The sequence below is a fragment of the Glycine soja genome, chromosome 19, assembly GCF_004193775.1.
Source record: "Glycine soja cultivar W05 chromosome 19, ASM419377v2, whole genome shotgun sequence".
NCBI classification, from domain to species: domain Eukaryota; kingdom Viridiplantae; phylum Streptophyta; class Magnoliopsida; order Fabales; family Fabaceae; genus Glycine; species Glycine soja.
In genome coordinates this window covers 39,328,196-39,350,883 of record NC_041020.1, presented here as the reverse complement: position 1 = coordinate 39,350,883, position 22,688 = coordinate 39,328,196, and the positions used below count along the sequence as shown (strand labels likewise).

The following is a 22,688-nucleotide window of genomic DNA, read 5'->3' as shown; positions in this document are numbered from 1 at the left end:
AGAGTGACACTGACAAAGGGTTTGTGAAGGAGACAAGTCATGAGAGAGACGAAGCGTGAAGGAGATGAGTGAACTGCTAAAAGTACAAAAATAATTATAAATAGAACAATACAACATCAGTTATATTAACATGAGTTGGTTAACATCGACTTTTCAAAGACCGATGTTAACCAACTCATGTTAACATCAGTTTTAAGAAAATCGATGTTTAACACACTCACATTAACATCGATTTTTTAAAGAACCGATGTTCACAAAGTTATGTTATTTACGATTATGCCACCACATTTTGATTTACATCATTTTTTTATAAAATCGATGTTATTCTAATAATGCTAAAAGTAAATTTTGTAATAATAAGAAGACAAACATTTATAAACAAGAAAAGTCTTCTCTAATCAGCCCATTCATTGCTGAAAACTACTAGAACTGGCAAGGTAGCATTATACTCACTCAGTCTCAAATATAAATATAAGAAGAAAAATATATTTTATTTGTCTTAAATATAAAAATATTTCAATTAATTTTATCTCATTTAATATTATTATCTCTAAAATAACATTTATTTAATTGAAATTTTAATTCCAATCACTTATTTTTATTTTTAATACCAAATTTCAATTAAGGATAAGTTGAAAAAAAATATTATTAGTTGAGATAAATATAGTTAACATAAAGGACTCATACCGTTTTTCACGAAAAATCCTCGTACCAAATAGTATAACTCTATCAATATTCCATATGCTCGTTAAATAATCTTATGTGTGTGTGTGTATATATATATATATATATATATATATATATATATATATATATACACGTTAATTCTGTTAACATACTACAAGTCTACAACTTATATAATGTGTTGTTGCGTATGCACAAGAAGCATTTTTATTAGGATAGGAATATCCTTGGCTTGGCAAGGTTGCATTATAATGCGGAAACAGACATATATAAAAGAGACGAGGGATTTTTTCCTGCAATGAAAATGATCGATTTTGCTGTGAAACAATTTTGTTCCAAAATATGTAAGAGACGGGAGTGGTTGTAGAAGTTAAAAGTTGTCCGGCAGTAGGGGACCAATTGTACACATTAAGATAATCGCCTAAAATTGGGACCAGAAAATGAAACAAATTGTTGTTAATTAATTATATTTTAACATATTGCTGTCAAAATAAAACTAAAATATCTTATCCAAAAAAAATAAAACTAAAATATATCAATTGATCGATCAATAGCTATATACTTAACTAATAATCAATATTAATCGGTCTATGAATTATAGAGTACAAAAGAAGATAAAAGCTAGCTGCCCAGTTGTAGGGGACCTAATTATTTTTCCTACCAATTGATCAATAAGTATATATAGCAGTATGTAAATAATTATATAATAGTACATGACCTTATCAGGATATTGAAGAAAAATAGAAACAAAACGTTATAATTAATCTGATCTAGTAAACAAATAAAACCATAGCTAATGTCCAACATTTAATTTAATTTGAATATTTTATCTCTACGTTCATTTATTTTATTTAAAGCTTGTGTTTGGATGATGTAGGAATTGAGACTAACTATGAATCTTTTCTTTGTATTTTTTTTTATCTCTTCGTGTTCTACTTTAGTCCTTAATTAGTTAAAGAGAGGTCCATAGGATTATACTATTAAGCTATTGAATAACTTTAACATACAAACAAATTACTTTTATATCAATACAGCTTAAATTATAAAACCAACTTTAACACAAACAAAAAAACGTTCATACGTTTTTTCCCTTATCGGTCACGTATCCTTTTTCATTTTATGACATATATATTATAATTTTTTATACTAAACAAATCAATGTTTTTCTTTTTTAATGTTTGAATTAACATTTAATATATTACCATTATGTATTTGATATTTATAAACTAGATTTAATTATCTATCAGGTCTCTATAGTTGCAAAATATTTCATTTTAATTCTTATCGTTATCATTTTTTTACCCTTTTGGTCTTGTTGTGTGAAGTTGCCTAATACCGATTAACTAATTTTGGATTAAATGAGCCACAACATGTTGGTTTCAAACAGTGTTAATCAACACTTGATGATAAGGACCAAAAGACTAAAAAAAGTGTAACTATAGATACCAAAATAAATATTTTAAACTATAAGCTAAGACTAAAAAGAAAAGTTATTACAATTATAAATAAAAGTAAAAAAGATAAAAATTAAGACTAAAAAGAAAAGTTATTACAATTATAAATAAAAGAAAAAGATAAAAATTATGGACCTTAAGTGTAACATACTCATTCAATAATGGTCACCCATTATATATATAATAAGTTTATTAACTTTTAAAATAATTATCTTAAAATAACTCAAATAATAAATTATGATTAGATGATAATATAAAATTATTTTATATTATCAGTATGAACATTAAACTAAAAAATAATTAAAACTATAAATTTCAAAAACTTTTTTTTAGAAGGCTTACTATAAATATTTTACAAATGACTTATAATATTTTTGCCTCCCCTAAAAGTATTTTCTTGTTCCGTCCCTCTTGACATTATCCGAAAATTATGGTACTTTTATATTTCAAAACTTGTAATAAATGAGAATATATTTCTAGAAATGAGTTTTTTTCTGAAAGTATCGACCTCTTCTTTTGATCTATTATTACACATTTAGTCCTTTACTCTAAAGAAGCCTTTATAGAAGTTAGTAGTTTTCCTCTTCGGAATATCCTCATAAATACACTCATGGAAAAGGTGTTAACATTTAATATCTAACTGTATTTGAAACAAGATTATCTCAAAAGATGATGCCTAAACTAGAAAACCAACCATCATTATCCATTTGGTAAGAAAACGCCATGGATTATGTTTCTCTTCATCCTTATTAATGTTGGGCATGAAAAAAGAGCTAAATTTTTACTACCCAGTCTAATATACTTTTCTCGTAACTTTTGAAACCAATGCCCCTCTTCCTAGACCAGAATGTCTTCATACTACTTCAGTATAAAAATGTATTAAAAATATAAAATTACCATCATTGGTTGCCATATTCACATGTTGCTTATTTGACAAAATACATTGATATTACGTGCCTACAATATACTTCCAAATGCTCAACACTGAACAAAAAAAACAAGTACCTAGGTTTGAACATGGATCTTGTGGAAAAGTTGAAGCACAAAAATCTACTCTACATAAGGAGGGTCACAAAGATGGATTGTAAGAAAAAAAGTCCTATAATACAGAAATTTTAAATATTCACGGCAATGCAGCATAACCTAACAATACATCACGCAGGATACACGGTTATACCAGCAGCCATGTACCCCCATCTTCTTAGGCTGTAACAGTTTTTGTTTTAACCCCAATTTTCTTCCAAGACACACTAGGCATAATTTGTTTTGTGTCAACACGATCTTTGTACTGAACAGCAAAATTGAGCAGTGAATCAAGGAGAGAGTCTGAAAGAAAGTGTGGTCTCAGTCCCAGATCAACAAGTTTAGTGTTCTTGCAATTGTAGTAATGCTCTTCTGCCTCGACTCTCGGGTTAGGAACATTGATAGTTTTCACCTCAATGCCCAGCTTCTCACCCGCTTTTGTAACAAGGTTGGCAAGTTGATTCACTGAAAACTGCTCAGTGAATTGGTTGAAGACTCGGAACTCCCCAGGCTTTGCAGGGTTTGCGATGGCAAGCTCGACACATTGAACTGTATCTCTTATGTCAAGGAAGCCCCTAGTCTGAAATAAGTGTATTACAAACAAAAAAGTAGCATCAGAGAATTTCAAAAGTTTCTCCTGTAGACACACAGTTAGATCAATACAACCAATTTAGGAAGAGAAGTATAAGAAAATAGAGCAACAGAAGAATCAAATTGCGCTGTTGGAATCTCAATGGAACGAGGTGCACAAGGCAATGAGATAAAACATTTAACACTGTAGGGGCCAATATCAGTTATTATTAATAAATCTCATATCTAGAGTGAGTTGCAACAGATACAACACGAGGTCACCAAGAATCAAAAAAGCAGGACTTGTTTAATATAGTTACTGTTAAGTTTCAAAGAAAAATGTGGGGATGCCTCAGAGAAGCTCCATCAATGCTCTTTGATTCTTCTCCCGTAGTCTAATAGACAATACACACAATAGACAGGACAATACACAATATAAACATGTCCTGATTGAAATATTACAAAATTTATGTCCTTGCCATAACAATCATCAAAAGTCATTCTTCTTATCAATAACAAATAAACAAAAGGATGGGTATGTTACCTGGCCTCCTTTACCATATACAGTAAGTGGATGACCAACAGCAGCCTGAACACAGAACCGATTCAATGCAGTTCCAAATATTCCATCGTAATCAAACCTGTTATACAGCTCTTCATGCATTGCAGTCTCATCTGTTCTGACCCCATATACAACTCCTTGGTTCAGATCAGTTGCTCGAATCCCCCAAGCTTTGCAAGTGAAAGCTATGTTATGTGAATCATGTACCTTGCTTAGATGGTAGAATGAGCTAGCTTGCTTGGGATATGGCAAAGTGTCTGTCCTTCCATTGTGAGTAATGGTAATATAGCCTTCCTCAATATCTATATTGGGTGTCCCATATTCACCCATGGTCCCAAGCTTCACCAGATGACATTGCTCTCTGAACTCTTTTATGGCAAAGAGCACATTCAGTGTCCCAATAACATTGTTTTGCTGGGTATACACAGCTCTTGACCGGTCTATCATAGAGTAGGGAGCAGACCGCTGTTCCCCAAAGTGGACAACAGCATCAGGCTCAAATGACTTGAAGGTTTCAGATAAGAACTCAAAATCACATATGTCACCGATGTAGAGCTCAATAGTTTTTCCAGTGAGAGATTTCCAACACTGAAGGCGATTCTGGATGGAAGAAATTGGTGTTAGAGAATCCAGTCCAAGCTGGTGATCAAAAAGGCGCCGAACAAGGCTGTCAACAATGGCAACCTCATAACCCTTGTTAGAAAGGTGGAGGGCAGTTGCCCAACCACAGTATCCATCTCCACCAATGACCATGACTCGCTGTTGTTTAAAAGGGTCGCTAGAGCTAGTTTGAACTGGGGTTCCCTGGCTAGTTGAAACTGCAGCAGCATGTACTACTAGAGAATCTTTTCTAGGCTTCTGTTCTTGCAAGAAAAGCCTTCTAAATGGAGATTTGGAATTATTGCAAGCAACCTTCATAGAAAACGGTGTTGAACATTTGTCAAAGGGTTTTAAGTAAGGTTTATTTCTAGAGCAGACAGTCAAGGAGCAAGAAGAGGATAGCAATTGAGCCATCTCGATCAAAGGATCCTCTAACTACTTTAAGAACACTCCTGAAACAAGAATTAAAATCCTGTCACTTGCACATTGCTTCGATTAATAATAAAATACTAGATTCAAGGACCCCATCAATGTAATTTCCAACAATGTCAATCAAAAGCAAGTAACCAAGAGTAAAGACTTGTAATATCACAAGCATAAGCATTCTTCAACACAAAATAAATTTCACACATAAAAATCAACACAAGGACTATACCCAGTTAGAGAAATGGACGATAAGCACATATATGAATTATTTAAGTTGAGAAAGAGGCAGAAATACCAACTGACTAGGGTATCAAATCACCCTGAAGAGCTCAAATCACCCATATTTCATGACCTAAAAGAATTGGACACCATATTCCTGACCAGTGACCACTTCAATTTATCAATGTTTCACCAAAACACTCCCAAATCTCCTTGAACTTTTGAAAAAGTGGATAAAAATTATTGCTCTCAATTATGGTGAATTAAAATCAACAAAAAAGGAATTGAGAAATGAACATTAACGGATCATAATCACGTTAATTGAAAACGCAGAAATACCATCAGGGTGTTAGTATCAAATTAGTATGAAGGGAACTTCAAGTTACCACCTTTTCATGTCCTCAAGACACTAATCCATGCCCACTTGAAAATGTATAAAAATGGAACGCAAAATGACACCCCAAAGGCAAGAAAAATGGAAATTGCAAAAGATGGTAAGTGATTGATTAGATTACCTGGTGAAAACTCAAAAAAGGAAGAAGTCGCTGTAGAGTGAAGAGGAACTTCAAAGAGTGAAGTGGATTTGACTCTGATGCTGGTTCTAGATAAAGATAAACCCCTGCAAATGCAGTGTTTGGGTTTGAGAATCAAAAAGGGTGAAGAGGAATATCCTTTTCTTCTTCTTCTCTCTATCTAATCTCTACTCTCTACAGAGTCTCTAGCTATTGGGTTTATCCCGGCCCAATTGCAATATTATTATATATTTCAGACATGGCTTGAAAGTTATGGCGTCTTTGGATAAGTTTTATCCGTAAATACTTGTAGAAAACATGAAATATGTTTTGTGATAAATTAAAATCATTTTAAAAATACTAAGAAAAAATTTTTAATTAAAAAATAGTAATATGTCAGTTAATATTAATTATATAATTAAAATAATATCATAAATAAAATATACTCTAAATTAAAATACTATTTCATTCCTTCATTATACTTAACATCTTAAATTATTTTACATAAATTAAGAAAAAATAATAAATAAGTAAAAGATAACAAGAAGCTTATAAAATTAATCTTTTCATCATTAATTTATTTTTTGTTTTTCTAATTCATATCATCAATATTATAAAAAATATAAATAAAAAAATAATGTTACATTAAAAAACTAAATAATAATTTTTTTTGAATAATTTTTTTCTTCTTAATACGTTATGATTATCATGTGATAGTGGGAGTGGTAAATTGCAGGCATTTGTAGGATCTTACGCAAAATCCCAAACAAAAATATTGGGAAGCTGTGTGCTCAAGATTTTACCAAAAAGAAAAAAAAGGACCTTGTGTTGTTGATCTAGTAAGTCTCGAACTATGTTTGGACTTTGAAGTGTGAAGTCACTAGTCAACTGAGTCAGGACTGAAGTTGAGAACACATTTTGTTGAAGACAAGGAAATGGCTGTTACAAGTTCCCTACAGTTGATCAAGGTGAGCAACTTCTTACTCTATGTTGTGGGCTCAGTTTGGTTACTATCTTTTTATGAACTAAATGCTTTTGCTGTTACGTAACATCTTCCTTTATTCTTTTTCATTACTACCTTCGTGTGCAACAGTCCATTATTCAGTTTCATGGTCATGGATCACCCAACACAAGGTTTCAGTTTTCAAATTTTGTGATATCTAGTGAAATTGTCCTCTTCTATCTAGTAAGGAAAATATCACTAGTAACCTGTGTCATTGTTCAAGTCATATCTATGTTTTGGCCCATGTCAATAGGATCAAACTTAAATTATGACTAATGATCGATTCTTAGCCAAAAAACACAACTCTTTTTCAGAGTAAAAACAGTCATTGTATATGTTGCATATCTATAATTGCTTATAAATTCAGTGTTCTACTCAAAACAAGCGAAGAAATTAGGTAGTCATCATGACTGTTCACTTTGTGGGTTAATTTTTGGATGTTCAAAAACAGGATAAGAAATCTTCACTGTAACAAGAGGAGCATAAATATGCAATACGGATTAGGCCATTCTAATGTGTTCCACATAAAAGATATTACATCATAACATGTAAAGACTGTCTATGGTATTTGTAATGCAAATCTTTCATACACAACATCCACCTGAGAACACCAAGAGAGATATGAATGGAACAAAAGGGGGGAAATATCCCTGTATTGAACTTTGTTGTTGCTGAATCATAAAACGTTATATATTCTAAGTTTCCTCCTAAGGGACTATCAAAAATATATGACACGGGACACAAAGTTTTCACAAGACAAAAAACTGCAGACATCCCAAAGGATTATGATCATATACATCTCCTTGTTGACCTGCACATTTAGAGGAAACAGTGAATCGGATTTCTCAAGATAGTATTATAATTATATAAATACAACTTGAGACTATTACTTAAAATGCATGAATGTTCTTATAAATAAATGATGCATATAGAATTCTTCCTCTTCTGTTGTCTCGATTAAAATTGATCATATGACAGGACAGGAGTATAGAAGTGGCTACTTGATATTTCTTAATGGATATGATTTCCCTTGACATTTTCTAATATTCAGTTTTCACACAGTTTGACAAGTTTTCTGTTTACTGTTGTTGAGAAGTTGCACATCACTTTACAGTACTGAAGAAAAGAGATGAAGGGTAAGTTCAAAAAGAAAAAAAAAATTGGAAATTCAACTTGAGGGTAATTTTCTACCTTTCAGCTTGAATTTATTTTGCATACAAAGCTATTCCACTCTTTGCCAGTTTGCCCAGTTTCAATTTTTTATGGTTGGCATGACTGTTTCAAAAGCTTCCACTAGCAGCTCCACTTTTCTTTTCCTAGCAGGGGTTAATTTGGAAACAACCTGTCGAAGTGCATAATCAAGCATCCATTCTTCGGTGCCTTTTCTTTCTTCCATGTCTTGATGCCTTAAGTTAACTTTTTCAGCTTCTGAATCAGGTTCTAGAGGTAGATATCTGGTCCCTCTTGGGTTGAATTTCCTTACTTTTTCCAATGACTTGATGAATCTCCTAAGCAGGATCACTTTTTTAAGATTGCTCCAGCTTCTAGACATTTTCTGGTTTGTTTTGTTTTGCTCCTTTGGTGCTGATTCTTCTTCTTGTTTTTGGATCATTCCATTCCCGGATTCCATCTTTTCTTCTTTTTGGTTCAGGTCTTCACTGTGCATTCTCTCAGTTCTGTCGGATTGTTTGGCGTTGTCAGAAATTGTGCTGTCTGTGAGTGATTCCTTGTCTGCTAAGTCATCCTGATCATCTGGAAGAATTGAATCAATTGCTTCTTCTACCATCTTGATGGCTTCAATCTGTTGGCGTGCAACTTCTGGATCAACTACAACGTGATCCTTGAATTGCATCTCTTGATCCTTCATAGGTGTATTTCCATAAGCATTAGAAGTTACTCCTGTTCTGATGTCATCCAACCCTGACTCTTTCTCGTCTGCCCCATCAATTAGTGACTCAGAGTTGTTTTCCGCCACATTTGATACCATGTGCTTATACACCAAGTACCACAATCCTGTGTTGCTTTGTTTCTCTACAGGGGTCTCAGGTTCTACAACCGCACTTGTAGGAGCTTCAGATTGTTCCTTTGTAGGGAACTCTTCAAGAGTCTCAATTCCCATATTAACATTTTCAATTTCTTCTTTTCTTTCAGCAGCTGCTTCATTTGCTGGTGCTCCTGAACCGATCAAATTAGATCTGAGTGATCTAACTAGACCTTCTAGGACTAAACTTTTGGACATGGAAAATTGTCGCCCATTGTCACCCTTCAGACTCTTGGTTTCAACGTCTCTTCCAGGTGACTCAGATTTCATATCTGGATTTTCTGTATTCACACTGGATAGCAAATCTTCTGGAACATCATTGACTATTTCATCGGTTGGAGCCTCCTCGTGACTGCTTCTTATAATTTCAACTGGCTCATTTAAGGAACTTGATGTGGTATCTTTGATCTCCCCTAGATAAATATTATCAGTGTCACTTGATATCTTCTCCCCATTACCATAACTGCCAGCTAAACTTTGCTTTCCAGTCAAGTCTTCTTCAGTAGCTCCAAATGCTGGCTTGTTCTTGACTGTCTCAGTTCCAGGATAGTCAAGACATCTTTCTTTGAGCATAGTAGGATTGTGCAGTTCTGGAATTGGATCATCACTATCATTATCTTCCATTTCCATACTACTATCATGAAAAAATGATGTTTCTTCCTCTCTATGATTTGAGGAATCATCAAGGGGTTGAACTGGATTTGCTTGAGGTTCCATCGTTGCAGAAAACCGTGGACTATTTTCAGCATCTTGAAATGGAAGAATTGTTTCAAAAGCTTTTACTAGAAGTGCCACCTTTTGTCTTTGAGCAGGTGCAAGTTTAGAAACAACCTTTTGAAGTGCATAGTCAAGCATCCATTCCTCAGCATTCTTCTTCTCTTCTGCTGTTTGGTGCTTGAGAAAAACTTTTTCCATTTCTAAGTTAGCATCGGAAGGAAAATGTCTTGGTCTTTGGGGGTTGATGTTTCTTACCTTCTCTAATGCTTTCACAAACCTTTTCAAGAGGATTAACTTCTTCAGATTGCTCCAGCTTTTTGGACCTCTTTGGTCAGGTTTGGTCCCCATCCTCTGTGCTCTTGGAGATTGTGTGGATGTTGAGGTATTCCTTTCTCTCTCAGCTTCACTCTTTTGTAAGTGTGCCTCATCTGAATCAATGCCTTCAGATTTGAATTGATCATCAGAAAAGAAGTCTTCAAGTTCTGGAAGAAGGATTTCATCAAATGCTTTCTGCACCAGCTCAATTGCATCCTTATTTTCATCATCCATGTCCTGGTCTGTATCGCAACCATCGCTACAAGATTTGTTCACTTCATTAGTTGCAAGGGAATCTTGATCTCTTCCTTCCTTGTCCTTCCCATCAAATTGCTGCTTATTTTCACCTGTGGTACTCAATACAGCATGCTTATACATCAACTGCCACATTTTGGCATATTTTTTATCTCTTTCCTTCATTCCACATGCCATATCAGTAGGCTCTTTCTGTACAGAACTCATCGTCAGTACTTCATAATCCGGCTCCATATTTTTGCTTGTGATTCCAGTGTTGGTTACTTCTCCATCCAATATCTCAGTATCAGGAGCAGAAAACTCGACTCCATCTGTTGATGTTGATTCCACACCTTCAGAAACTGTGGATGCTGGAGTGCCATGTGGCCTAATCCATAAGCCCCTTGCCATCTTTTTCTTGTTCTCAAAATGAGATCTGCCATCTTCACCATGGATAGTTTGAGTTTTCGGAGCGGCCTTCTTTGCATTACCAATCTGCTTTGATCTAGTAACAGGTTGACGATCCATTTTTGTTGGCTTTTGGCTCTTCAACGCACGCCTCCTCATTGACACAAAGCGCTTCAGTGGAGGCAGATTGGCGTGGCAGTGACCGTGAAGTGAGCAGTAAGAATATGGACAAACCTTCACAGCTGATACTCCTTGAGAGTCACTTCCCTCTTGAGGGAGATCAATGTGATCAGGAAAATGGGAATCCTTGAGAGCAGAAGAACAAGTGGCTCTATGCAAGCTTGTGTCTGGGGATTGAGACATCTGATGGCCACTCTCCATGGAAGAATTATTTGATTTGAAAGTAGGCATCTTTGTTAAGATCCTCACAGGCTTCAAGCTTAATCTTCTGGTCATGACTCTCTGGGGTTTGTTAGCAGCATCACTTGCACTTCTCCAATTCTGGTCATCACTTCCATAACTAGATTCATAAAACTTTCTGGTTGATTTTTGGCCCTTGACAGCTGCAAACCTGACTGATCTTGAGGACTTCAGTTTCCTCTTTGGTTCAGTCCTTCCAGATATCTTTCTAGTCAGACTTCTCTTCAGTTTCAAAGCAGTAGACATTCTTGTCAAAGTCTTCTTTGTGAATAGTATTCTTTCTGTATTCTGCCCAAAAGCAGCACTGTATTATTCTTATTCTTACTATTCTCCCAACAATTGAAATTATTCAAATCATTTTTACAAATTCAGAATCTTCAAAATCAGAAAACTTACCTGAAAACTATCCTTTGCATGAGAACTGCTGGTAGCCTTCATGTAATTAGGTGATGCATCTGCCATTTCAATTGGTGTTGGCCCCTCTAAACTTTTTGTATCAATGGAAAGAGGGTCATATTGGGGTCTCCCTCCTCTGGTGGATGATCTCTTGCTTGGCAATCTTACAAGCCTTATTGACCTCACTTTCTTCAGTTTCTTCTTGGATTCCAATCTTCCTCTATTTTCTGGTTGGCTGGAAACAGATTCAGCATAATCACTGTGGCTGCCTTCAATTTCAACCTTCATTCTGCAGAATCTGTACAATTCATGGAATCAAAATCATGCAGTGAAAATTTGTAAACACTATCAAAGAAAACAAATCAAGAAATGAGAAAAATAAAATAAGTCTTGCACCTGATTATGTGTTACAATTATGCTTCAGATTGTGAAATGGTCTTTTTTTTTTCTTACCATAAGAAAACTATGAGATAGAGAATCCAGTGTGGAATTTTCAGACAGTTGTCTTTGTTTTAAGAAGTTGTAACTAGACTAGATATTAATGTCAATATTAATATATTATTGAAATAACAGGCAAAAGAAAAAGAAAAAAAAAAGGTGGCTTTTGGCTTTTAAGTTTAGAATTGAACGTGTCAAAAGATTAAAAAGAATGTGAAATGGGACCTGGAGGTGCTTGACCAGTAGGTAGGAGAGGAAAGAGTGTATTGTGTAGAATTGACTTGGTCTTTGGTCAATTCAATTGGCTCGACGTGAAAACTACTCATTTGTATTTAGATTCTTCTGAAAACTGTTACTAACATTTTTTTAACACAGACACACTCATTTTATGGTTATTATGGGATGAAGAAATTCCTAGAGTTGATTGAATACCGGACTTACGCTTTAATTAATGTTTGTATAAAAAAAAAAACTAAAAGTTGTGTTATAAGTATTATCTCACAGTCATGCCCTTTACTCGTCTCATGAGGTAGAGAAATTTTAATCTCCAATTATTGCATAAAAAAGGTGTACGGTAATATTTGTTTTCTTAACAAAATGTTAATGAACACCAGAAGAATGGTCCTTGTGTGAATTTACTCCTTTTTTTTTTTAAATAATTGTTATTTTGGATTTTTTTTGCAAAATGTTTATTATAAAAAAATACTTTAATAAAAAAAATAATTGGTATACAATTTGTGTTATTAAGTATTCGTTAATTAAAATCTTAAGAGAAATATATAAATATACTAATTAAGTAATTATTACCATGTAAATTTTTTTTTAAATTACTTTTCTTTATGTGACGGTTGATATCCGGATATTAATAGTTGACAAAGATTAAGTATGAATTTGACTTTTCTATTATTTTTGTATGGTGACGGTTGATATATGGAGATTAATACTATATAATTTTTATGAAATAGGTCCACAATTAAATATTAATACAATTATTATATAATGTTATTTTGAATGGGCAACAAGAATAACTGTGAAAGGGACAACAAAAAAGACAGATCATGAAATATGGTGTGTGAGAAACATAAAGTGTTTAGTTTAGTTAATCATCAGAATGGTGGGACCACCGGTTTGCTCACACCAATCTGCACAATGCGATAATAACAAAGAAAGAATGTACTATGTAGGTATGTCCAAGTACACACACGATAATTGATATATTAAATTATTAATATAAAATTATTTAATATCTTATTTATATTAACTGATGTGATATTTATTTTTAAAATATATATGATGTTTTATTAATGTTTATTATTTTAAAATTTTACACTAATAATTAAAATAATATAGTTATAGGTCAACGTTAAATTAGTTAAAAACACATGTATAGGTGTCAATTTTTTATATCTACACTAATAATAACTTTTTATAGAACATAATATTACTTGATCCAATCATTGAATTCATTTTTTTATAAAACAGATTAAACTTTTAAAATTTCATGCAAATAAAAAAATGATACTTCATCATATATATTTTATTTTAACAAGTAATAAACTAGCTAAATATAAGTAAATGTTCATTGTTAGATATTGTAATAATAAATACTTAAGTTATGTGAAATTTGATGTACATGATAAAGAAAAAATATCAAATGATTTAACCCTTCAAATAGTTTTGAAAAGAATCCATTAAATTAGTTAATTTTGTACTTTACAAAACAAATATTAAATAGTGTAAGTGTAAAATTTTAATATTTATTCTCAACTGATCTTTTTCATATATTAAATTTTATATTGAGAATTAATTTCATAGTGGCATTAAATGCTATATTTATTGATTGTAATATAAAATAAATTTTAAAAAATATTCAATTTTATATTCATTACATATATTTGTTTATAATTATTTTCTATTTTTTATTTTTAATATTAATATTAATAAAATATTGAAATTTTAAATTATTAATAATAAAAAAGTGTACATATTACACTAAAAATATTATTTGTAATGAATCATTTATAAAAAAAATATAAATTAATGAAAATTATTTTTAAATATTTAAATTTACAAAGAAATTCTAATTTAGGAGGAAAATTTTTGGTTTCAAAAGTCTGGAGAACAATTGATTCATTTGGGGAGGAAAAATAGAAGATTTTTTTTTTCATGTTCAAACAATTATTAGAAGAAAGTGGAATATGATTCATGGTTTATTCCTACGCTTATGTAAATGGTGTACTAAACCAAATACCTGCAGAATGAGACAATGGCATATTTCAAAAAAAAAAAAAAATTATAACACGAAGGCACAAGTGAGGGACAACATCAATCTGTTTTACCAACCTTTTCTAATGAATGTAAATTAGCACTTACTCAACCTATAAGTAAGGAAGATGTTCACTAGGTGCTTACGAGTAAGAAAGCCAACAAATCCTTGGGCCCGAATGGCTAACAATCAAGCTTTTTCCAGATGTTCTAATCAATGGTAGTTGATGATATTTGGCATATGGTTATTAGTGATTTTATTTTTGGCTTTTTTATACACATTTTTTTGTGCTAATTCCTAAGAATGATCATCCTACCACTTTTATGGATTTTTGACCTATCACCTTATGTGACAGTTCTACATATAACTATAACGATTCATAAAAAATCAATTTTTTTTTAATGAATGAAATGAGATAAAAAAGACAATTTGGATAAATCTAAATAAGAACCTACTTACTATGAATATTGGTATTGTAATTTATAAAATTACTTTTAAGGTCTTAGTCAATAGATTGAGACCCTTGCTAAATGATCTAATCCCTTCAAAAGTAACTTTATTTTGGGTCATGATACAACAAGCAATATTATTAATGTACAAGAGATTATCTATCACATGCTTAAGCCTAAACACAAGGAAAGAGATGTAGTCTTCAAGGTGATAATGTCATAGTGGTCGTGGTGATTTTGGTGGCAACAAAAATGATGTTGATGATAAGGTGGTAGTGACAGTGACAATAGTCATGATGATTGTAGTGGTGATTGTGACAATAACAATGACAATAATTGTGGTAATCATAGCAACAACAAGGAGGTTGTTGGTGACAATTAATGGTGGTGGTGAGAAGGAGGGATGGGAAGGAAGAGACAATAACATATTGTATTCTATTACATTTAAACTCGATTTCCTCAATGTAAGAAATGCATCAAACAATTGATTACAAAATAGGATAATTATACTATACTATCATATTCATACCATTATATGTACCCTTAACAAATGGTACAATCCCACTTTTAACTACTAAACCCTTTTACTTGCATAAAATTTGGGATTTTGTCTATCTGACCACTACTTTAGTCTCTCTAAACTATTTCATGAATATTCAACATTAGTTGGTTAAAGAAAAATGATTAATAATCATATCATTTGTCATTGATAGTGTAGATCAATGTTATTTTAGTTTAACTAATGGTTTTGAATATGAATCTCATGTACATTCTTATGTCCATTGGAACCACAAGTCCTCCTTTAACAACCAAAAAAATGGTAATGTTCTTTTAGCTGACTTAGCGGCGAACCTTGTTAATGTTACAAGTCGGGCATTTAGCTTCCGAATGTCCTTAACAACTTTTGACATTTGCATTTTCAATATTGTGCGAGACTTATGTGCATTGAGCTCAATGCCTCTTTTTGACAACATATAACATACGAATTTCCCAATAGATGCCCTAAATGTGCATTTATGAGGATTTAAATGCATATTATATTAAATGTTCAAATAAATAATTTTCATTCAAAATAATCTTACTTGACGCGAACAATGTTACTTCTATAGAAAATACATATCTTCTCTACAAAAAAAATCATACATATTATTTTAAATAAGAAAAATTACTCATTTAGTTCCTATAATTATACAAAATTTATTTTTTTAGTTCCTACACGTAAATATGATCCCTTTTGTCCTTATAAAAGTACTTTAGAATCCTTTTAGTTTTTATCGTTACACAAACTTTACCTTTTAATCCTTGTTATTTGGTAATAATATGGACTAAAAGAAATTCAAAAGTGTTTATATATGAATTATAAAAGGAATGATTTTTAAGTGGAGGAACTAAAAGTAAAAATTTATATAACTATAAGAACTAAATGAATAATATTTTCTATTAAACAATTCATTAATAGTCCAATTTTAATTATCCATTTACTATTAATTATTGGGGGATCATAGAGTGAATTTGGGTAAAACTTTGTTGCTTTTTGCACTTATAATTGCACTATGTAATAGACTTTTTAAAATACTATGAGAAGAAAGTATCAGTGAGATTGGTGCACAAAAAACAGCGGTCAGTGAATTTTGATATAGAATCTCTTACGGGCATTGATTTGTACACCCAACACAATTTTTAGTACACCCAGTAAAATAACATAATTCTAATTTTGTCCTTTTGTAAAGTTGATAAGGATGGATCAATCTGTAAAATAATTAATATCATTATATGTAACACTAAAATTTCTAATGTATATTTAATCTATGTGTAAATTTAGATAATAAATTTTGTGACAATTAATTTTGATCTAATAATATACTTTTTTACATATATGAATTTTTAATAAAACGAGTCAATTTATAAGTCTCATACGGATCTCTTAAGCCTTATGCATATTGGTCAATCCATATGAAACTTACATATTGATACATCCGTATCATCTTTATGGAAGGACAAAATTGGAATCATAATATTTTGCTTGATGTACCAGCAATTATTCTAGATGCACAAAGCAATACCCATCTCTGACTCTAGTAGAGACCCAATCAACAAGGGTGCAGAAACCACAGGTTTTAGTCCACACTGACGGTTCTACAATGGATCTGATATATTAGAAAGTCCATTAACATTGTCAATGGACTCCTTCCAACTTCCAAGCCATATATGGTTTTGTTAATAAGTGACCCTTTTTCTTTTTAACCGTGTACTGTATTTGTTCCCCTCACGTTTTTTTCGTTTGCTTTCCGTATCAGCTGTTGTTTGTGCCCCATGCTTGCGTAACCATGATTCGATCGCATTGCCAATTAGATAAAGTTCCAAACTTTCAAGTTGCATCTCAAACAACAAACCAAAACCATATTTGTCTGATTCCGTCACTTTTTCCCCTTATCATCTGACCCAATTCTCTAACGAACCATAATATAAATCTGGATATGCTTCATTAATCATTCATGCATCTGTGTGGTATCCACGTCATCATTTCTTGACTAGGCTCCGCGTCACCGTATGGGTATCTTATCCGCTCCTCCCAGATCCCAATATCACCCCTCTCTCATTCCCATCCATTCTTAATTACAATTAAGACCAAAAATTCGTTGCCCCTTTGGCTCTGCACAGACATTGGTTTTAGTGATCGACGGTTTGGCTTCTGGGCTGGTTAAAAATTTAATCTTTTTTCATCTGTAAGGTTTTGGGTATCTGATTTCGAATTTTGATCGTGCTTCTTAAGGTTTCTTGGGGTTGGAAGAAAAACAAGGACTTATAGGACTATTCTGTTGCATAGTCGCTTTTATTTATTTTCCTTTTTTTAATTTGGTTAAACTTGTGGATTATATGAGTTTTGGAGTTAAACACAGGGCACAAACAAGTTTTAAATTTATTATTTTGTGAGATTCTGGTGTTAATTGTTTTCTTTGTACTCTTTTCTTTAACCTTGCCTTTTCACATTGTGTACCCTTTGATATTAACATTGAAGATACAACTCTTACTATACTGATTTTATTATATACTATTTAATCCCTTGGTAGTTTATAGTTTTGATTTGTGAAAAGGGCATTATTTAGTTTTGATCAAGGGAGAATGGATCATATTAGTAATGAGGCTAGTATTGACCGTTTTCCAATTGGTCCTTCTGACATTCTTGGTAGGACAATTGCTTTCAGGGTTCTTTTTTGCAAGTCTATCTCACATTTTAGGCACCACATATTTCTAGTGTTGTTAGATCTCTTCTATAGATTTAGGGGGGGGTTGGCATCCTTTATATCATGGTTGCATCCCAGGAACCCTCAGGGGATATTGGCAATGATGACAATTGTTGCTTTCTTGTTGAAACGATACACAAATGTGAAAGCAAGGGCTGAAATGGCATATAGGAGGAAGTTTTGGAGAAACATGATGAGAAGTGCTTTGACCTATGATGAATGGGCTCATGCAGCTAAGATGCTTGATAAAGAGACAACAAAGATGAATGAATCAGACCTTTATGATGTGGAATTGGTGAGGAACAAGCTTCAAGAGCTCCGCCACCGTCGGCAAGAGGGATCTCTTAGAGATATAATGTTTTGTATGCGTGCCGATCTTATTAGAAATTTAGGTAATATGTGTAACCCTGAACTGCACAAGGGTAGGCTTCAGGTGCCTAAATTAATCAAGGAGTACATTGATGAAGTAACGACTCAATTGAGAATGGTCTGTGATTCTGATTCAGAGGAGCTATCATTGGAAGAAAAGCTTGCTTTCATGCATGAAACAAGGCATGCATTTGGGAGGACAGCTTTGCTGTTAAGCGGGGGTGCCTCTCTTGGAGCTTCTCATGTGGGTGTAGTTAAAACAATGGTAGAACATAAACTCATGCCTAGGATAATTGCTGGTTCAAGTGTGGGATCCATTATGTGTGCTGTTGTTGCCACTAGGACTTGGCCTGAGCTCCAGAGCTTTTTTGAGGATTCATGGCACTCGTTGCAATTTTTTGATCAAATGGGTGGGATTTTTGCAGTTGTTAAGAGAGTCACAACATTGGGTGCTGTTCATGAGATCAGACAGTTGCAAATGATGTTGAGGCATCTAACAAGCAATCTTACATTTCAAGAAGCTTATGACATGACAGGTAGAATTCTTGGGATTACAGTTTGTTCCCCAAGGAAGCACGAACCACCTAGATGTCTTAACTACTTGACTTCACCCCATGTGGTTATATGGAGTGCAGTCACCGCTTCTTGTGCCTTCCCTGGCCTTTTTGAGGCTCAAGAATTGATGGCAAAGGATAGAAGTGGAGAGATTATTCCTTACCACCCTCCTTTTAACTTAGGTCCTGAAGAGGGCTCCACACCAGCACGCCGTTGGAGGGATGGTAGCTTGGAGATTGATTTACCTATGATGCAGTTGAAAGAACTATTCAATGTCAATCATTTTATAGTTAGTCAGGCCAACCCTCATATTGCACCATTATTGAGATTGAAAGAATTTGTGCGCACTTATGGGGGCAACTTCGCTGCCAAGGTACATATTAATGGACTTGGACTTTTGTGCAAACACAATGCGTATTACATTCATATGCATGTCTGTTTGTTGGCATTGTGTACAGTTGATTCTGAAATGATGTACCACTTCTATAATTCCCATTCCCATTACCTGTTATAATGCCCCCTCCCCTCCCCAAACCCTGAGTTGATGTGTAAGATGGTTTCATCACTGTTTGACTTTTTAAACAGTTTGCTCAAAGTTTTATTTATGCTCATTTCCATGTTCTTATATATGCTTTAGGGGCTGTTTGGTTTAAGAAAACATTTTATGTTTTCACTTTTTTTTTCTTCCTGTTTTCAAAAGATCATATAGAAAAGAGTGAAAACAATTTTTTATTGTTTTTCTGTTTTTATTTTCTATTTCACTTTCCCTATATATATAACTTGGGAAAACAAGAAATAAAGTGAAAACAAAACATTTTTTCAAACCAAACAATCCCTTAGCTTTTCTATGTTTTATTCATGCATGCTATCTGTGTATGTCTCCTTCTGTCTCTGAAATATCATGCATCATGTACTTGTTATTTATTGTTGGACAAACCCCTGTGGAGTTTTATTTCCTCCAACTTCTAGGGGCAATCCATGCATGAGTTTAGATCACAATAAGGTATCATTGCTCTCCTATTTGCAATATCGCACAATATTGTCTCATCTTTGTTAAGTGTTTAATTTTGTGCATGTGGTTTCACAGTGACTTAGTGCCACTGAGTATTTTAATTAAAGAATGGAGTTATAGGCTATGTTTGTAGCATAAACTATGGGTCAAAACAGTTGTAAAATTCTCCTTATTGCTTTTGTTCCCATTCATTCCAATGACAGACTTGCCTTTCAGTCTGAATATTAGCTGCATATATAGGATCAGGAAACACCTATTAAAGGTGGGGGGGGGGGGGGTGATTTTTTGTTTCTTCATTTATAATTATTTAAATGTCTAACTTATAATAAATAATAATTTTTAAAAATATTTATTATTTTTACACATAAAATTGAAACTAATTTTTATTTATATAATAACCTTAACCGTTACCATAATGATAACAAATACACAACCAGTTTTTACACTAGTTATAACCTTTATCATTGCAATAATAACAACAAAGACAACTAGTTTTACACAATTTTACCCTAGTTAACCTTAACCATTATTATAATAAGTTAATAACAACATACAAAATAAATTTTACAATTTTATACCAACCAACTTAAAAGTATATATGCATATACATGAAAAGTCCCGATGGAGGGGGCCTAGGGCCCCTGCCCACCTCCCTCTTGTTCTGTCCCTGTATAGGATCTTTTAGTTCAAGTTATACTGTGAAAATTAGTGTTGCTTATCCTTTGCATGACTGGGAAATGGTTGTATCCTTTGACAGTTGTCATTCATCATTTATAAGGCATCAAACTTGTTAACCACTCTTACTACATAATGACTGTATCAAATGTGGTTTTTAATTTTTCAGCTTGCTCATCTTGTGGAGATGGAGGTGAAACATAGGTGTAATCAAATACTGGAACTTGGTTTTCCATTAGGTGGACTTGCTAAGTTGTTTGCTCAAGACTGGGAAGGTGATGTGACTGTTGTTATTCCCGCAACTCTTGCTCAGGTATGCACCTAAAGAACAGTAAAATAACAGCTAGATATATAAGGATAAAATAACTTCAGCTAGATCTCAATTCAAATAAAAAGTGCTAGTGGTTAACACCAAGCCTTTGATTACAATACTTGATGAAGTTTCCTTGGAAACATACTGGAATTATGTGGCAAAATGTTCTTTCTATATTCATACACTTATGCTAAAGGTTCAGGAATTTATTTATGTATCATTTACTAAAGATGACTCAGTTAATTAGTGATTAACTTGTGCATATTGTGACTGTTGTTTTACCTATGTCCTGTTCCAGTACACCAAAATTATACAGAACCCTTCTTATGGAGAGCTTCAAAAGGCAACCAACCAAGGGAGAAGATGTACCTGGGAGAAACTTTCAGCCATAAAAGCAAATTGTGGCATTGAGCTTGCTCTTGATGAGTGTGTGGTGATTCTCAATCATATGAGAAGACTAAAGAGGATTGCTGAGAGAGCTGCTTCTGCTTCTCAAGGTTTGTCCAGCACTGTAAGGTTCAGTGCTTCAAAAAGAATTCCTTCATGGAATTGCATTGCACGAGAGAATTCAACTGGTTCCCTTGAGGACCTTACTGATGTTGCTGCCTCAAAGCATCAAGGCATTAGCAGTTCCTGTGGAACCAATGGCAAAACTTGGAAGACCTACCGTGGCATACTTGATGGAAGTGACAGTGACTCTGAAAGTGTTGATTTGCATTCTTGGACAAGATCTGGTGGGCCTTTGATGAGAACTACTTCAGCAAATATGTTTGTCGATTTTCTTCAAAACTTAGACGTTGATACCGATCAAAACAATAAAGGCTTAGTGAGTCGTGCTAACCCTAATGATTTTCAGTATCGTAGCCCCAGGCTCGCAACACTGGATAGGAACTCTGATAGCACAGAATCTGAGCCAAGGGAAATTGGCAACAGGGTTTTCAATGTGTCCAGCATACTTGTGACCGAAGGTGATCTTTTGCAGCCTGAAAGGATCCATAATGGGATTGTGTTTAATGTTGTCAAGAAAGAAGACTTGTCACCCTTAAGTGGTAGCAGTCATGATTTTGAAAATTACAACATTGAAGTTGCTGAATGTGTCCAAGATGAGTGTCCAGGGAAGGAGATAGATGCTGCTAGCTCAGCTTCTGAACATGGAGATGATGAAGAATCCACAGTAGCTAGGTCCTTAACTGAAACTCAAGACTACAATTCCATGGATCATCATTCGGGTATGGATCAGAGCATTGTTGACAGTTAGTTTCAAGTATCAGTTCTTTTCCAGTGACATTTTAATATTTTGTTCCTATTGCCCTCCATATTGTAAATAGTACTCATTCTAGGCTTGGAGGAGAATCTCTATTCATGATTTTGATGGGAATAACTCACCATTTGGTTTACTCTTGTAACTAAGATAAAGTGATTGTATACAAATTCCACGACCACACAACTGCTGTGTCTGTGTGATATTACTTGTTAAATTTTTAAAAAAAAACAAAGAAAGACAAAAGGATTATGACATAATCATCTTAAACTACCTTTTGTGTTCTATTTTGCTCATAACTCTTAACTAATGCTACTAGTTGTAAAATTGTGACGGGGCCAGACTGTAAAATGCTTATAAACTATAAAGTATCCGTTTGTGTTAGATTTTAGGATAATTAGTTTTTAATTACTGAACATGATTTGGCTCTGTGTTCAAATTAACTTCAATCATTAGCATATGTTACAAGTGTAAAATTGATTTTGACCTTAAACCAAAAAGGAAATCTATGAATAAAACAA

At 33.3% G+C, this 22,688-nt stretch overlaps 3 protein-coding genes across 4 annotated transcripts; 1 reads left to right on the top strand and 2 right to left on the bottom strand.

The window, feature by feature from the left end:
- Positions 1-3,017: 3,017 nt before the first annotated feature.
- On the bottom strand, positions 3,018-6,269 carry LOC114400146 (UDP-sulfoquinovose synthase, chloroplastic-like). Its single transcript, XM_028362443.1, has 3 exons — positions 6,054-6,269; positions 4,276-5,345; positions 3,018-3,741 (listed from the first exon to the last, which is right to left on the bottom strand). Exons 2-3 carry the CDS (start codon positions 5,305-5,307, stop codon positions 3,340-3,342), a joined length of 1,434 nt encoding a protein of 477 aa, XP_028218244.1. The 5' UTR covers positions 5,308-5,345; positions 6,054-6,269; the 3' UTR covers positions 3,018-3,339.
- A 1,253-nt stretch (positions 6,270-7,522) lies between these two features.
- Positions 7,523-12,126, bottom strand: LOC114399499 (calmodulin binding protein PICBP-like). Of its 2 annotated transcripts, XR_003663746.1 has the most exons (4): positions 11,981-12,126; positions 11,585-11,882; positions 8,245-11,476; positions 7,523-7,864 (listed from the first exon to the last, which is right to left on the bottom strand). XR_003663746.1 is itself a non-coding variant. In XM_028361693.1 (3 exons), exons 2-3 carry the CDS (start codon positions 11,870-11,872, stop codon positions 8,306-8,308), a joined length of 3,459 nt encoding a protein of 1,152 aa, XP_028217494.1. In that variant the 5' UTR covers positions 11,873-11,882; positions 11,981-12,126; the 3' UTR covers positions 8,000-8,305. The 2 variants fall into 2 exon arrangements, 1 of the variants encoding a protein (XP_028217494.1); XM_028361693.1 differs by lacking the exon at positions 7,523-7,864 and having other exon boundaries at positions 8,000-11,476.
- A 5,254-nt stretch (positions 12,127-17,380) lies between these two features.
- LOC114399626 (triacylglycerol lipase SDP1-like) lies at positions 17,381-22,440 on the top strand. Its single transcript, XM_028361830.1, has 3 exons — positions 17,381-19,279; positions 20,763-20,906; positions 21,205-22,440. Exons 1-3 carry the CDS (start codon positions 17,861-17,863, stop codon positions 22,162-22,164), a joined length of 2,523 nt encoding a protein of 840 aa, XP_028217631.1. The 5' UTR covers positions 17,381-17,860; the 3' UTR covers positions 22,165-22,440.
- Positions 22,441-22,688: the final 248 nt, after the last annotated feature.

Coding starts and splice junctions, on each gene's coding strand:
- LOC114399626 (XM_028361830.1), top strand. CDS start 17,861: ATGGATCATATTAGTAATGAGGCTAGTATTGACCGTTTTCCAATTGGT. Junction 19,280..20,762: donor GGGGCAACTTCGCTGCCAAG/GTACATATTAAT, acceptor TTAATTTTTCAG/CTTGCTCATCTTGTGGAGAT. Junction 20,907..21,204: donor TTCCCGCAACTCTTGCTCAG/GTATGCACCTAA, acceptor GTCCTGTTCCAG/TACACCAAAATTATACAGAA.
- LOC114399499 (XM_028361693.1), bottom strand. CDS start 11,872: ATGAAGGTTGAAATTGAAGGCAGCCACAGTGATTATGCTGAATCTGTT. Junction 11,477..11,584: donor ATGCAAAGGATAGTTTTCAG/GTAAGTTTTCTG, acceptor GCTTTTGGGCAG/AATACAGAAAGAATACTATT.
- LOC114400146 (XM_028362443.1), bottom strand. CDS start 5,307: ATGGCTCAATTGCTATCCTCTTCTTGCTCCTTGACTGTCTGCTCTAGA. Junction 3,742..4,275: donor TATATGGTAAAGGAGGCCAG/GTAACATACCCA, acceptor CACTTATTTCAG/ACTAGGGGCTTCCTTGACAT.